At 42.0% G+C, this 17,074-nt stretch overlaps 1 protein-coding gene across 1 annotated transcript in view; it reads right to left on the bottom strand.

Annotated features, from left to right (window-relative positions):
• Positions 1-9,198: 9,198 nt before the first annotated feature.
• LIMD1 (LIM domain containing 1) overlaps positions 9,199-17,074 on the bottom strand; it is a 300,888-nt gene continuing 293,012 nt past the window's right edge. The window contains exon 10 of the mRNA XM_069216256.1: positions 9,199-11,736. Coding sequence (XP_069072357.1) covers positions 11,599-11,736 — 138 coding nt within the window. The 3' untranslated portion in view covers positions 9,199-11,598. The remainder of the gene's footprint in view (positions 11,737-17,074) is intronic.

Below are 17,074 nucleotides of genomic sequence, written 5' to 3'. Positions count from 1 at the left end.
AATTGCAAGTTTTAAGTCAAGGTCCGTTTTTCTTGCAGGGTTTTAGAAGTATAGTGGAAAGAGGCATTTTGAGATTCTAAGGATGTAAAACTGTAGAAAGAACCAATATTATAAAGTAATTTATGTCCAGGGCAGTGTCAGAGGGTGCAGACCATTTAAGCATTAGGCGTCCGAGCCTGCTGGGTGCGGTGTGAAGTCAAACAATTTAAATACAGTATGAAGTATTCCAAGCTTGGAAAGGGGCCTATATATTGTACATCCCGGAGGTGATGCAGTCTTTTTCATTCGAAAAAGTTGCATTTAACGATCTTGGCTCAGTATTGTAACATCATTGCATTAAAAGGTAATTTAATTCACTAGAACAACAACTTGCAAGAGAAGTAGCTATCTCTTTATTATGCAACTTACATTGGTGGGAGCAAGACCTGCCCACGTAACTTCATTCCGTAAAATGCCATAAAATGCTACACCACCGGAGTAATGAATAAAGAGGACCATTTCTTCTTTTCACATAGTAGCCCCTTTAACAGGGATGCCCTTGAAAGCAAGCAGCTAAAGGTGTTTTCATTGCTTCTCTCGGACTGTTGCAGTCCGGATGAGGGAGCCTGAACGACACCTCCCAGGAGACCAGAAGGAGGAGGCTGCCCACAACGCTCTGACGTGCCCTAGGCGCCATAATTGAGACTCAGGCTTCTGCTGTGTGCATCACTCTGCTCAGTGACACGGGCAGAAGGCTGGGCTGAACCACACCTTCCAGGAGACCAGAGGGGGGAGACCGCCCAAAATGCTCTGACGTGCCCAAGGCGCCATAATTGAGACTCGCGCTTCTGCTGCACAGGACGCGCCCGGGTGCGTGTCCGGTCAAAGATCGGCCCAAGAGCGGGCCCGCCTGCACCCGACAGAGGCTGGGCCTGCCCTCCTGTTTTTTTACCTTTTCTCCTTCTTTGCAGTATACTCCTTTCGCTTTTTTCCTCAGTAATATAGCTGGATATCTGATATGTATAAGCCTGCAACGTGATGAGTTCCGACTTCATAGGCCTAGGCTATTGTGTAATGCACCCACATAGAAGTGTCTACTCAAGAAGGTGTTAACTCAAAAACCTAACTATGGGTAAGAGGAAGGTGGGAGGACAGAAGGCAGATAAGGAACCATGCCGTACCACGATTGATTCCTTTTTAGTTCTAGTTTTAGAGGTCATTTCCAAGGAAATTGACCTCGCTGAAAGGCATAGATCCCATGGGGCAGCAGGATTGGGGGAAGGATTAGAGGATACCCCGTACTGCCTGTATATATACCTAATATTCACCCTACAACTGATACAGTGGCCATGAGGAATGTGGACGCCCAGATAGAGCCTAGAACTCCTTCCAGTATAAACCCTACACCAGTAAGCCAGTCACCCATCACAAAAAGGAAAAAACGATGCAGAAGGGGGACTGATAATAACCTGGTTCCCTTCATGTTTGAAAATATTGTACCTACAGATTGGAATCATTTCACATCCTTTCTTGATAACTTGCTTCAAACCTATTAATGCAAAATTGGTCTAATTGGGGTGGGGGGGAGTTAGAAAAAATATTGGAAATTTGCCAGAAACTCACTCTGCCAACAGTGTTCCCCAACCCTCAGAACCCTGTGGCACAGAATACTACTCCTGATGAATCAGGTCATTCACATATTTCACAGCGCACAGACACCTTAGATCTGCCAGGAACTGCACTGAGCACTGGATCTAGGGCCCCTACACAAGGGCAAGCAAGAGAGGCCCAAAATATAGACCATCCCAGGCAAGTAAGAGAGGCCAAAAATATAGACCAACTTACTGGGTGGAATATGGCCTCTAAGAAGAGACCACTGGGTCTCGTTCCAGATGGCTCACGACCTATACAAAATCCTGAAGCATCTGAACGATTTCCCTATAACCTCCAGAAGAGCGGGCCTGCCTGACTACTTCTGAGAGAAGAACTGCCTACTGTCAATCTCCCCCCAGCGTCTTACCCTTATGTTATTATTATGGCCAATGTCCCCCCTCTACAGCCTAACCAGAGTGAGCGACATGGGGACCTGAAGAACCAGGGTATGCACTGACTAGCGCAGAATAATCTATTCTTAATGGACTATGTCCACCATATAATACTCCCTCGGAGAGTAGGGTGGTTGGGGAGGGTGGACGGTGGGTGGGCCCGTTAGGGAAAGATCATGGGGGCGATTGCATTATTATCAATTTTAGAAATTCTTGGTTGGTGAGGGATATCTTGTCCAGGGCCTCTTTACGCCCCCAAGTTAGAAACACCCCAGAATTGCTCCCGCTAGGTGTATTCTATAGACTTTTGTAAACTGGTCAGCCAGGACACAGACATTCCCCCCATATGCGGCCATGGCATACAACGGCACACCCTGGCATCGTACACACCGATAATTTACATTCTTCCTCCCCATTACCACTAAGTAATAAATACCAGGCATTAAGTTAATTGACAGATATTGACTGACTGCTATACAAGGGTCCTGTAGACAGTGAGAGGAGGAGGCTAAGGACAGAGGGAACAGCCAAACTTAAGACTGTCACAAACCCCAATAAGTTATTCATAGTCCACCAGGGCACAGATGGTATGGTTGCTGAGGAACCTATTTACAATGGGGATGGGGACCTGACTGAAGTAGTTCCAAATGCAGCCACCCAAGGTATGGAAGAACCACAGATGCAGGTGCCTGTCGATAACACTAATGGGTGCCACTACTTTCCAACATGGAATGTGCAGGGCCTACGTGGTAAAATTGAGACTGATGAGTGGGGTTCAATAATTAGCAAGCTAGATGTGGTTTGCATCTACGAAACCTGGTGTGTTTCACCTGTCTATGTACATGGATTTACCTCACACACCCTGCCAGCTACACCTTCACAATCTGATAGGGCCAAGTAGGGGCTCCTGGTACTTATTTCTAATAAACTCCTGATAGAGGTTAAAAAATCTTTTATGGAGACCGCACACTTCTAATTGCTGTGGCTTAAGTATAAGAATATGGCGGATGTAGTCATAATTAACTTCTTTAACAACATTTTTAATGCCACTCGTTGTAGGGTCGCCCATACCCTGGAACAAAGTTTAACTAAGTTTTTATGACCTAACAACAATAATCCCATTATTTTCTGGTCCGGGGACTTTAATATTCAGCCTTGTCCCCGCACCTCCTCACAGTCCTGTGGGCTTATCACCCCCAATGGGATAGGGTTTGACCATTTTTGCCATAACGAGTATGGAGAGGCCCTAAATTTGATGCTGTCCACATTTCATTTAACGCTTATGGAACGTAAGCACAGAGATAACGGCAAAATAATCCCAACTAATCTTCGGTCATAGACCATATTATTTTATCTTCCTTTGCACTAAATGGCTGTGACACACCCTATACGGAGCTGACCCTACTAAGTGATCATGATTCCATCTTACTTCCAACCCTTTTGTGGGGGACAACGGATGTGTTTTATACATCCCCTATCCAGGTTGAAGCACACAGAACTACTGGGGAGAGATGGAAATGGGAAGATATTGAACCTGTTGATTTTCTGCAGAATGTCATTTGTGGCAGCCCACAAGAAATTGGTTATTGCTTACAGGAGGATATTGAGGCACATACGCTATTAAGATGCTTTAGTATAATTGCTGCTTGTATATAGGGGCTCCTGACCCCTAACCCACAACGTAGACAGCCTATGTATAATAAGGGGTGGTTCAACCATGCCTGTACAAAAGCCAGGGGGAATCTCAAATTCGCCCTACAGACAACTCCTAGAGACTCAATAGAAATTAAGTCACTCTGAGTAGAAAATAAGAAGGCACAGGAACAAAGGAAAAAAGAACTAAGGGAAGAGGCATGGTCTAAACTAACCCTGGCGATAGATACTAACAACGTTAAATAGTTTTGGAAAACAATAAATGCCCCCTTCCTATCAGAATGGGTACCATCAGATTTGGGTTCAAGGGTAGACTGTGCAACATGGGTGGCCCACTACTCAGAGGTCTTTAAGGAAGGGACTGGGTCGGTAGATCTAATCAGGCAGATTGAACTAGGGCAACCTAATTACCCACAGATTACTATGGATGAGGTTTATTCTGCCATTTCGGCTACTGCTGAAGGTAAGGCCCCAGGACCTGATGGGGTACCATTGGATATTTTTAAACATAATTTCGACTTTTGGGTACCTATTCTGACTAGACTATTCAATCTGGCCATATCAGGTGACATACCATTGTCTTGGTACTCCTCCATTATTATACCAATATACAAGAAGGGAGATAAGGCCGACCCAAAAAACTATCGACCAATATCATTGCTGGGTTCTTCTCTGAAAACATTTAGTAGAATCATTCTGGAAAGTTTAACGATTGGGTTTTGGAAAACAACAACCTATCCCCAGTACAGTTTGGTTTTAGGAAAGGATTTGGAACCATAGAGCAATGTGTTAACCTAGACCTAATTATAGGGAAGTACACCAAGGCCAAAAAAGGTGCCTTATATCTATGTTTTGCAGACCTCAGTAGCGCTTTCGATCTTGTGGAACATGCCCTTCTTTGGCCTTTGCTATTAGAGATGGGTGCCCCAAAGTATATTATCTATTTTTTGGCTCTCATATATAGAGAGTTGACATGCAAAATTTGTTTCGGCCAACTGGGAGAATGCACCACCTCTTTCAAGATAGGGAGAGGTATCCACCAAGGTTGTGTCCTTGCCCCATTATTGTTCTCCCTATTTATTAATGGGGTAGGTAAACATTTGAGGGGCTACAGGCTGATACCCCGTATGTGGCCGGACCCCCTGTGCCTGCATTACTGTATGCAGATGACATTGTCCTGATCTCGCGAACACCCATGGGGCTCCAGAAGCTAATGTGTGAATTTGAACAGTTTATGTAATCAAGGGGTATGATAATTAACAAATCCAAAACATTTACTATGGCCTGTGGTAAGAAAGTAAACAAAATGTAGACGTTTCTACATTCAGAACATGGAAATCAGTACTGTCAATTGCTTCAATTATCTGGGGGTATTTTTCTCTAGTAACGGGCAGTGGGACCAGCCGGTTTGCTCAGGCAGGAACAAACTAAGAAGAAATTCAGGCGCTATATTCAGATTTGCTAGTAAACTAGGGAGTCACCCAATAGACACTATGTTGAACATTTACAGAGACAGAGTTCTTTCTTTGGTGTGTGGGGCTACACTAAGAGCACTCCCCTACAAATAGAGGAGAACTGTTTCCTAAAACGCATGCTATGTTTACTCACATCAGCCTCTAACTGGATAACACATCAAGAGATGGGCATGCAATATTTGTAAGATGTGCTACAGGTGAGACCTCTGCTCTTATGGCACAGCATATGGTCTAAGGAAGCCACTGGTTTTACAAAAGATCTCATATTAGATTGTATGAAATTGGATAATGCCATGTGTATACCATGGCTGGATTTTATTGATTCCTCTTTTAAATCTGTTTTTAAAAGATCTATAACCTAAACCAGAGGACATGCTTTCACTATCTAGGAAATGTATAAAGGACACTTTTATGCAATATAAGGCAGTCAATAGGAAGTGAACTGAATCTACTAAAACCATTGTTGGCATTTACTTGTCTTACTCATTAGATGCAAGTAGGTTTGGCTATCTCTCCATAGTCACCAACATGCAGCACCGGTTTGTTTTAACTAGACTAAGACTGGGCATAGCACACCACCTAGTGGCATTTCCCCAAATCAGGCATTGGCCACAAGAGTCTGCTAGATGCCCCTGTGATGCAGTCAGTAAACAATGCACGTTGCACTTTGTCTTATTCTGTAAATTCTATGAACATCTTAGAATCTTCTGCCTCAAACCGCTTTTTATTGAACTTATAAGAACTTACCAGATTTCTTTGGAATTTTTGTTCGCTTTAGATTCCCCAAATGTGTGCTATAGGGTGGCATATCGAAGAATACTGGACTATTTCTATCCATTGTGAGATTATATTAATATGAAACGTTTAAGAAAGTGTCCAGAAACAGCATCTTAACCAGATGTTGGTCTTTTAAATAAACACACTCGTTCTTAGGATGTTTATAACAAAAAAGCAACAATAGGTCGTGGGGAACGTGGGATTTCTGCCTCGGCGGCGGAATCGATCCCCAGGAGTTTATGAAATGTCAAAAGACAGATGTGGGAAGAAAGTTCCTTTCCAAACACTTCCTTTCACCTCGCATTGCCGGATAATAAATGGCTTCATTTCATTGCCGATGGTACTGTTCACAAATGTCATATCTACCGGTCCGTATCCTTGGCGAGGGCCCAGGCTGGAGAGGCCTCACAGAACATTGACGGCGGTGAGAAAAGAAAAGGCGACTGTTTCTGCGAGAGCTGTGTGACTGCAGCTCGCCCATGCTTTGCATTAGGCAGTTTAAACGCAAAGGGGTTCATTTAGAGCTGGGCAGAAAAGAAAAAAAAATCCTCCGATTTCTGGAAGAAATGCTAAATTCGGCAGCAGAGAGTTCGCTTGTGGAATTTCTCCACCGTAGCTATAGTGTGGTGGAGTAAAGCAGCTATGGCGGGGTTTTCCACAGAGAGGTTTTGCTCTGGCTTTAGCACAGGGTTCCCATCATCTCCAACTATAATCCCATTCGTAGGCTGTGCTAAATGAGGGATAACGCCTCAATGAGTTTACGAAGCGCTGTTTTAGGCATCTTTAAAAGGTGAATACCTACCCGTAATGACGCTCACAACACGTTTTCTGCACTTATATTTTGAGTAATTACCAGCAGCCTTTTATTTCTAACTTTTCAATACCTTAATGTGGTATTACCGCATTTCAGTGATGCAGCCACGCTGCATTAATCGAGATCAGCAGAACAGGTTGAAAGTGCAGTAGCCAGAATAAAGCACTTTGATTCTAGTAAGCACAATTTTCCAAACGAGGGACATGATAACATGTTAGGTTAGCTCGGGAAAACATTTTCAACGAGGCCCCCACATTAGCACTGATTGAGCGATGTGAAAGGTCCAAGCTTGTTTGGTGAAAACATATCAGGTTCTTGGGAAATCATGTGCCTAACAGAGAAGCGACGATCCTGCTACCCACTGCCTGTGTGTCTAGATGCGCAGTCATTAGTAATACTCAGTGATGGCCAACAGTGAAATCCCTCCTCCCCCGCCCCCAAGGGCCTGCCTGATTAAAAGGGATCTAACATTTCAAATACCTGCGGACCCGTGACAGGTTCGGATCCTCCTCCATCTCCCAGCATACTAACTCAGTGCAAGGGTTCAGTTGTTTAAAGATTTCAGCAGCCCTAAACAAATACACTGATCTAACAAAAAATATAGAAAGCGAGAGCACGTTTCATTTCCCTAATCTACTGTTTATCTTTAGAATTAAGAGTTAGGATAAAAAATTGTAAGTACTGTTTTAGCCCAAGATAAACAGCTGCATGAGATTCCAATTAAGGCCCTTCACTAGCAGTATGTGTTTTTTTTTTTTTTTTTTAATCAGATGTGAATTTGTAACTGGAAGCATTGCCGAAATAATCTTTGTTGCCAAATAAGGCAGGGTCAGCTTGTGCAACCAAAGTTGAGCAGATCCCGATACCACCGATAAATATCATATTCATGGCTATGGATCCAACAGGCCTAATCAGCAGAATAGCCTGAAAGAATGGCTCAGTATATCTTACAGAAGGAATTCTCCAGGACACACCCTTGTTGTGTAACTGGGTAGTCGATTAAAACAGGCTATCAACACATATCTTAACTACCGCCCCTCTATATAACACTATAATCCATCTCACAAAGTGATTTTTAAACCGGTCCTCGCCGTAACATCCCAAAGATACCACCTTGACACTTTATTAGAAACATTTTTTGGTGTCAAGCAGGACCACTGCCACTCTGAGCTGCGCTTTCTTCCTGCAATCAAGCAGCTCCATGAGAGTGTTAACACTGAGGGTAGTGCTACCTTTGACACAAAACTATGTTGTGCTCTTATCTCATGTATAGTTATTTTACCTATTTGCCGAGGAATTAGGATTAGATCTTGATATCATTGTTTAGTAAGAAAACCAGGTGCACAGAGAGAGTGTAGGGTGCCGCCTAATATAGATGCAAACAGCTCTAGCAGAACTGGCCCTACCACAGTGGAAGTGGCTCCATAACAGTCTGCTTTCTCATGTCGAATTGCTTGTACCACTTGCAATACATCCCTATAGGTAAATGGTGATTCCAAAGCACCTGCCTCTACGACAGGCAGGCAGTCACACCCAGTCTTATGTAAGTTGCTTCTGATAACCTGTCATTATAGGTACATGGAGAGTACGGTGCACGCATATCATTAGTAGGTGTACATGGGGGGAAATATCTTGGTTTAGTAGGATGGGAATACCAGGAGGATCTTATATGAAACGTTCCACTTATCACTGCTCCACACCGACCTTCTTCCACGGTTTCTATGAGTACGGAGCAGCTGCTGTGACCATCTAGCTAAATGGTATATACATGCATCATACACAAAGTTCTGTAAGTGGGAAGGTTGAAAGGCACCTCCGCTAAACAATATTTGTGTAATCACACCTGCCTAGAGTAGTTCCCTCCAGTTTTACTCACACCATTTGGATATGAGAATACACCTTTGGTAAGGTATGCAGAGTGGAGAATCATATCGTCTGCTTTCTGCCCCTGTCTTCCAACAGCCATCAGTATTATACTCGACTTGTAAGGGAAATGTTTTGCAGGCTTCATACATAAGCACAAGGTACATTTTTTTGTGCTCAGGAATTCTTTTGTGGAAATTCCTAGCTACGTCTGAAGGAGTTTATTAGAAAACATTTAGCTGTTACAATATGTCTCCACTACTCTAGGTAGGGACATTGACGATGGAGCAATGCTAAGTCACCATAAGCTTTAATCGATGAACTACAGTGAGGTGAACATGATATTGTGAAGGTGAGTGGTGCATCACACAAACACATCGATGTGTCATAGCCCAGCAGACAATCATCAGATTTCAATAATTGAGTATTGAATATGACACTGAATATGACACTGTGTCTCAAAAATCTGCTCTCACAAGGAAGTCTGCTACTCCAGACAAGAGAAGTCTAGGATTACCTCTAGAGAGACACATATATATATACATAAATTGCCCCATTTCCCCCAGAATGACAGAAAACCTCTGGAAACAAGTCACATGTCAGAAATAAATCTATATTTACTCCACAAATTATCTTTTCACTTTTATCTTCGATTCTGTTGCAGATTTGTGAATCAAGTTTCTTCTCTACATTTAAGTTGTGCCGCTAGCGACAGCAGAGTGAAATGTAATAGGCATCTCACATGGTACATTAATAAATTCAAAACATTCTGGTCTTGAAAACACAAAGAATACTCAAGACTGAGGCAAAACGAACTACTAATCCAGTTAGTATTCTAACTCAAAAACCTCAATGTTATAGCAAGTGAAGGAAAAAACATCTATTGTGATATGCAATTAAAAAAACTTACATCTCTTCCGAGCATCTGCACACTGCACAACCACTTTTAGTTCTTCATCGAGATATTTTGCACAAGAATCAACAAATAATCAGAGCTTGTAGGTATGAAAATACGAACTGGGAAATGCATTCTTTTTTGGAACAATGATTCCAAGGAAATACCCAAAACAATGACAAAAATCAGTCATTCAGTTTAAAGGCAACACCAGTTTAAATTTGGAATAGTTAGCCAAAGTGAATCATCACTCAGAAACAGTCAACAGTCAATACCCTTTTGTGGTTTATCGTTGGCACCCTTTTGAGAGAGGTGACTAATGTCGAGAACAAGACAGTCTTGGCAAGTTTTCACTTTTTAAAAATGTTTTAGAAAATGTCCCCGCTCCTGCCACTAAAGTGCCGTAAATACGTTTTTCTTCTGATTAACTCAACATTGAATCATTGTAATATTATTTGCATCAGTGCCCTTAAGAACTTAATTGCAAATTTACAACTTATCCAGAATAGTGTGGTTTGCATGGTCTTTGGCCTCTGTCAGCAGGCACATGTTACTCCTTACACTGGTGGCCAGTAAAGAGCGTTTCATTCAAGACATGGAGCAGCAAACCAGTCTGGACCTACCCATCTTCAGAATACATTTTGGAAATACACTTTTAACAGTTCTCTTCACTTCAATGATTATTTCAGCTTGATTCTTCCTTGTTTTAGGAAATCTTGCTGTGGCAGACATGCCTTTCTTCTACTAGCTGCAAGGCACTGGAACACCCTTCTCCAGTTTGTTAAGGGTACTGGTAATCATTTTCTTTGTAGAAAATCCGCAAATAAACCATATTGGATTAATCCTTAGTCAGGTAATTATTTGACCTTCAGTTTTTATCTAATCTTCAGTGCCAGGACAACCTTTCAACTAGCAATTACACTCTACAAAATATAACATAACGTAATATATCATATATTACATTCTACTGAGGACTCTTAAGTCTCAAAGCATGTCACATCATCAAACAGACAAGCTTTTAACAAGTGAAAAACAAGCATGTTTTTGAATACCTCTGAGAAATTTCCGGGTTAGCATTAGCATACACACAGTTTCTGAATCTGCTGTTGGATCTTTCAGTGCAAGTCTGTGCGGGAGCTCAAAGGAAGTCCTTTGGTGTACAGGTCATTTTGGGAAATGTATCTTTTGTGCTGCATGGTTAGTATAGTATAAATACCAACCAACAATCACAACTTGTGTTAAAATGCACTGATGTACAGTGTAAACATCTTTCTCCTTGCAACCGTATACATACTTGTTGTGATATAGTTCAGTCTTTGAGCTGGTTTGCAAAATCCAAGGACTATGAGGAACAGTGATTACTCCTTGAAGTTCAATTCACTCCTGCTACCATCGCATCAGCGAGTTGAGACAAACTCAAATGATGCTATTACATCAGGCACCACAGACTGCCTGAATTCTACAGAAAATCATTCCAGCCATGCTATCTATGGGGAATCACTGGGGACAGGTAGCTGAAGCACACACACACACACACACACACACACACACACACACACACACACACAACTTTCATAGTTTCCATTACTTGTAATATTCTACGATACATTCTGGCTCTTGAATGTAAACATATGTTCTACCACTGCAAATGAAACAAAATGCTACAAAACATACAAAGCCTCTTAATATCATTGTACAATCTCTCTTTTTCTGAGAGCCATGCCCAAGAGAGGGGAAACAATAGAACATTTCTTAGTCTTATGGGTGTTTAGCATCATGCCTTGAGTAGGAAGAGTTTTCTTTCGATTTAGCTGCCAGTTGACATCTTGAGAACAATAAAGCATGGGACTCTTAATCAAGGCACTTTGGAATAATGCAACTCGATTGCATGCATTGTGTACATTAACCAAGTCACAGATAAGTCCGACTCCTCAAGAACTCCAATGGACATGTACGCTTTGGGCTAGATGCTAAAATCTAGATCCTTGCAAAATGCGTAGCTGTGCATTGTTCACCTTTGTTCCAAGAACGCACTAAGTGGCTGAGGTGTTTGGGGAAAGTCAACAGCTTGCGTGGTCTACATAATCAGCAATGTTCCTAATAGCGATGCGAGAAGGCCAAGCTAGGCACCGTGCCTTTCTCTACATGTCTTATGTGGCAGGAGTGGCACAGAAGGTGATCATCTATGGGATAACACCTGTGACCTTCTTCGTCATTCAATTCCATACCGCAATCCTAGAAAATGGAAGAAAAGATAAAGTTACCAAAATAGCAATTATGTAGCGTACTAATTTTTAGTTTAAGACTGAATAAAATCAAACATTTGACAGAATCCTATTTATCAAAATATTATTATAGAAACTGATGCAGGAATTACACTGGATAGACAAATACACAATTTGTTCAGAACACCATGTATAGAGAACAAGAGGCAAGTGATACAATCTAATTTCTCCCACATAAATGACCCTGAGCTATCAGTAATCCTTGAGGCATCCCAACCGTCTTTTTGGGGCGATATAAATGTAGGCGCCTCTAGCTATTTTAATTGGATAAACGAAGAAACAAATAAGCTTGCTCCTCTGAGAATAATTCATAATCATATATCCAGTCCCTCAGCCTCTTGGTTCTCTCCCAAGATCAGGAATATGAAAAGGAGATGCCGTCGACAGGAAAGGTCCTGGAGAACAGCTATGCACCAGAAGTTAACATAAAATACAAGCTGAATATTAGACAACATAAAGAATTGATCATATCACAGAAAACAAACTATTTTACAGACAGAATTCACTCTGCTGTAAATTCATCCCGAGAACTATTTCAACCATTTCGGATACTCGCCACTCCTCCAGATGTCCAGACCCTACCCCCACCCAACAGTGCTGTGAAAGTCTAGCTGATTTCTTCAGAAACAAAGTTGAGGCAGTGTACAGAGTTTTCAATGCTAACAGCTGTACAGATTTCCTTTCTGCACCGGATGTACTAACTGACCACAATTACCTGCTCTTTAATGACTTTCCACCTCTCACAACGGAGCGTGTGGTGCAGTTTATGCGCCTCATTACACCTGGATCTCCAGTTATTGCCTCCCCACTGGCCCTGTTGTCGTAAAATATTTTGAGAAATTGCCATTTTCCCCATGGACTGGAAAAAAGCTTTCATTCTTTCCCTACACAAAAAAAGAAACTCTAAATCATCTGGAAGATAAGAATTACTGTCCAATATCCCTTCTTCCACTTATAGCGGAGGTCTTAGAAAGACATCTGAATATTTCCATATCAGCTTACTTAGACCAGAATAACATTCCGGATGCCGGCCAGTCTGGTTTCTGGATAGCCCACAGCATGGAAACTGCTCTGATAACAGTAACTGAGGAGCTGAGGTATATTATGTATAAGGGTGGAAAGGCTGCGGTGGTCCTATTTGACTTATCCGCAGCCTTTGACACAGTGAGCCACACGGTTCTGAAGCATCAGCTGGCCGAGATTGGCATTCGAGCCCTGCCCTCAAACTGTTATACTCCTTTCTTGATGGTTGGGAACAATCTGTTTCCATGGGAGATTTTACCTCCAAGCCTTTCTCCCTACCCTGTGGTGTTCTGCAGGGATCATCACAGAGCCCCACTCTATTTAATATTCATGTGACCCCCCCTTCCTGATATTGATAAGAACGTTTAGATTTGTTACAGTCTCCTATGCAGAAGATACCAAAACAGTGGTACACATCACCAACAATATTGATGAGGTGACTTCATACTTTAAGAACTGCATGTCTGGGATTGACAACTGGAGGAGTTCTCACTGCTTAAAACTTAATTGGGAGAAGGCCGAGGTGCTCCTCTTTGAGGGGGCTACGTCCTTTTGGATCACCTCTTGGTGGCCTCTGTCTTTTGTACACCTCCTACGCCTGTCTCAAAAGTGAGAAATCTAGGAATTGTTCTTGATCACTCACGGAAAAGAAAGTACATTAACGTAGCAATACACACACAACATGCATCAATGAAGTATGCTGAACGTTCATTCAACTCATGTCGCCTTGTTTTTACACTCTCAGGACATTGAAGAAAATTCTCCCATTCCTTTCCCCAGTTTTGCAGAAAACAGTCATCATCTCTATGGCTCTCTCAAAACTTGATCACTGCAATGGCTTATATAGTGGGACTCAAATAGGCATCCTTAAAAAACTTCAGAGACTCCAAAATGCTGCTGTCTGGCTACTTATGAACATAAGGAAATTTGAAGCAGTCTCAAAAGGAAGATAATTCTTACATTGGCTCACATTAAGCAAGAGAGTAGCTTTCAAAGCTCTCTGCATTGCACATAAAACGCTATTTCACTCTGGCCTGGTTCCTTTCAAAAACAAAATCACATGGTACACCCCACGTTAAAATCTTTGCTCATCCTCTGCCAAGACGTTGATGGTCCCCAACTTTAAAACCTCCTGAGGAGGCCGACATTTCTTTTCCACCTCCTGTTGGCTCTGGAATCCAATGCCTTGGCATTTGAGGAACCAGACTAATATTTGTTTTTTCAGAAAACTTCTCAAACCTCACTGTTCACTCTGCCCATGGAATCCTTAAACTGAGTCGTTTTCCACTCCTTCAATGTAGATGGCAGTGCCAAGACGTCTCTGGGCATTCTTCGCGCTTTATAAAATCTAATCTAATTTAATCTTAAGAGCAAAATCTGTGATCCAAATATGGATAGATATCGGACACAATCTCATCTTTATTGTAAAATCCGATAATGAAATCCATCAACAAATAGAGCATACAAAAAGCATCGAAATCATGAAAACTTCGTACAAGTTAATCGATCAGCAAAGTCTTAAAGGATCTAAAAGTAACTAATTTCAAGGTCACAAATATATAAACAAGGGCAACTATTAAACAGTGTAATGTTTGCCTGTGCACATCATTTTGTATCTCGTCAACCACACTGCATTCAAAAACTTGGAAAAAGCAAACACTATGTTCATTCCGGTATCTGTTTTGCAAATTCTTTTTTAATATCGTTTTATTGTTTTTGGTAGAAAGACACAAGTATAGTGTACATGGTTACAATACGGTCATAGAAACAGCTGAAAACAACCAAAAATTACAGTACAGGTAAATTGCAAGGGTAAGTGTCCAACTGATTTGCAGTATCTTCAAATCTAAGACCTACATGCATACAAGAGTCAATCATAGCAAACCGGAAAAGGAAGTATATTATCATAGTAATATACACACAAAATGTGTCAATCAAGTATGCTGAAAGTCCATTCTTATAGTTATCAAAAATATTGAATATGGCGAAACAAGGGTATTAGAAGGAAATTTCACAGTCCTTAGAGTCTATGTACAAATGTTTTTAGCGGTTGCAAATGGCTAATTGGGCCATTTACGACCACTAAATAGTCTTCTGACATGTACCAACCCAATATTGCTATTCGGTAACCAATTACCAAATGGCAAAATACATTTTGGGAGTCGGTATTAGGAAGGGGAGTGTTAGGGGTGTTCCTTCCTAATAGCAAGTCTTAGGGGCATGTTTGAATGTTTGGCGACTGGAATGTGTTCACAAAATATCCATATTTCACAGACTCCGTGTAGGAGGTGGTAACCCATTCGCAAACAGGAAGGGGTCCTCCAGAAACCCCTCCCCTTTGTGAATGAGGGTACCACCATTTTTTAAGCGCTTAAAAAATGAAAAGAACACTTTTCACTTTTAATTTTGAAATGCATCTTGTTTTCCTTAAAGGAAAACGAGCTGCATTTAAAATAAATCTTTATTTAAAAAGCAATCACAGACATGGTGGTCTGCTGACCCCAGCAGGCCACCATTCCTGTGAGTGCAGGCCATTCCCAATGGGTCACAAATTGCAACCTGCCTCCTGAATATTGATGAGGCAGGTCCCTTGTGACACATTTGGGAATCACAAACAGTGTCTGAGACACTACTGTACAGCGCATTTTGCGAGTTTCTAATTGTGAGTCGCAATTAGGAACTTGCGAATTGTATCGATAGTAAACGTGGCTCCCTGTGCCCTAATCTGCTTTATCCCTGCTGACAAGAGATTGGAGAGAGTGAGAATGTTAGGAAATAAAGGCTCCCCATACGTTTTCAAATTTGTGTATCTGATCATTGTGGCTGTATATCATACGTTCATATGAAGTAGTTCCTGCCATAGCAGGTGATCATTTTTCCACCGTCAGGGGTGGTTTCTTCTTCCAATGCCTTAATATACACACTTTGGCAACTGGCAGTAACGAGTCCAGCCACCTTTTCTGATGGTTAAAGACACTGTTGATTTTGTGCACTGCATGTAAGATTGCAAGTACCAGAGATGGCTGCATCCCTAAGTCAGTGACGTCTTATAGGATTTACCAGATCGAATCCCGGTAGGGCTGCACTACTGGGCAGTCCCACAAGATGTGCACTGTATCCACCTTGGCACGGCCACTGCGCAGTAGTGAACAGGCGTGCTGTGTGTAATTCAAAGGGAGACCACTGCCAGTCATATAAGATTTTAAAATAACTAATCTTCAGTCTCGCCTCCCTCAGGCTTTTGCCATGTGAAAATATGATGTCATGCCTGTCGGATTCCTCGAACAAGGTTGGTAGGTGTGGTGACCAGCTCCTACACAAGTAGGCCACAGTAGGTTTTGAGTAAAGGGCATCAATTATGGCTTCCCAGAGGGCAGATATCAGTTTTTCTAGCCCCCCCCAACTTGGCCAGGTAGGTATGTAGTGCAGAATCATCCAAAGGGTGCAGGCGGCCTCCCTGTTTTAACATCTCGTATAATCTAACCCAATAAGAGGATGCCATTTGGATCCATTGAGGCTAGTGGAAAGGTTTGTTATCCACCGTGACTTCTGCATTATGCCAGATGGGTCAGCCCCATGCAGATACCTATGTTGTTTCAGAGGTTTGTGGCTATCTTTCAGACCTTTAGGGACCCTGACAGCATTGGATTAGTGTTTGGTAACATTGTTACTTGCCTTCTATATATAATCAAAAGACCTCCGTGGCCTCCCTGGATATGATTATCGAAAATGGCCCAGTCAGGTGTCTCTGGTGTGGCTTTGGAATGATAAGCGAGCTGGGAGAGATGGATGGCCATATTTTACAGTTTAAAGTTTGATATGCGGACACATCAAGCCATCATGGCTGCGTATAGTTTTGCTTTGGAAAACTTTGTGTTTTCCCTTGCCAAATGTATTTCATGATTTGAGTGCCGAAAAGGAGAAGCTGCATTGCAGGGGCAGATATCAAAAGACATAACTGAGTCAGGGACAGGCTACCACCATTTTCACAGTTTGAACTTTACCCTTTAGGGACATCTGTAGGTGGTGCCACTTTGCAAAATCCTTTTACATTTTGCATGTTCTTAGATAATTTGGGTGATTCAATAATACCAGCGCCCAACATAAAGGGGCAACAGATCTAGCTCTTGATGTGGAATAGGAAGTAGAGAATAACAACAAATTTTCCTCAGATTCCTCCATCAAACAGCACACAGGGCACAATTTAGACTTAGTAGCAGAATATGACCAAGAAAATGTGAGATTAGCTAACGGTAAAACACTGT

This window comes from Pleurodeles waltl, chromosome 2_1, assembly GCF_031143425.1.
Source record: "Pleurodeles waltl isolate 20211129_DDA chromosome 2_1, aPleWal1.hap1.20221129, whole genome shotgun sequence".
Taxonomy (NCBI): Eukaryota; Metazoa; Chordata; class Amphibia; order Caudata; family Salamandridae; genus Pleurodeles; species Pleurodeles waltl.
This window is presented reverse-complemented; position numbering and strand designations above follow the sequence as displayed.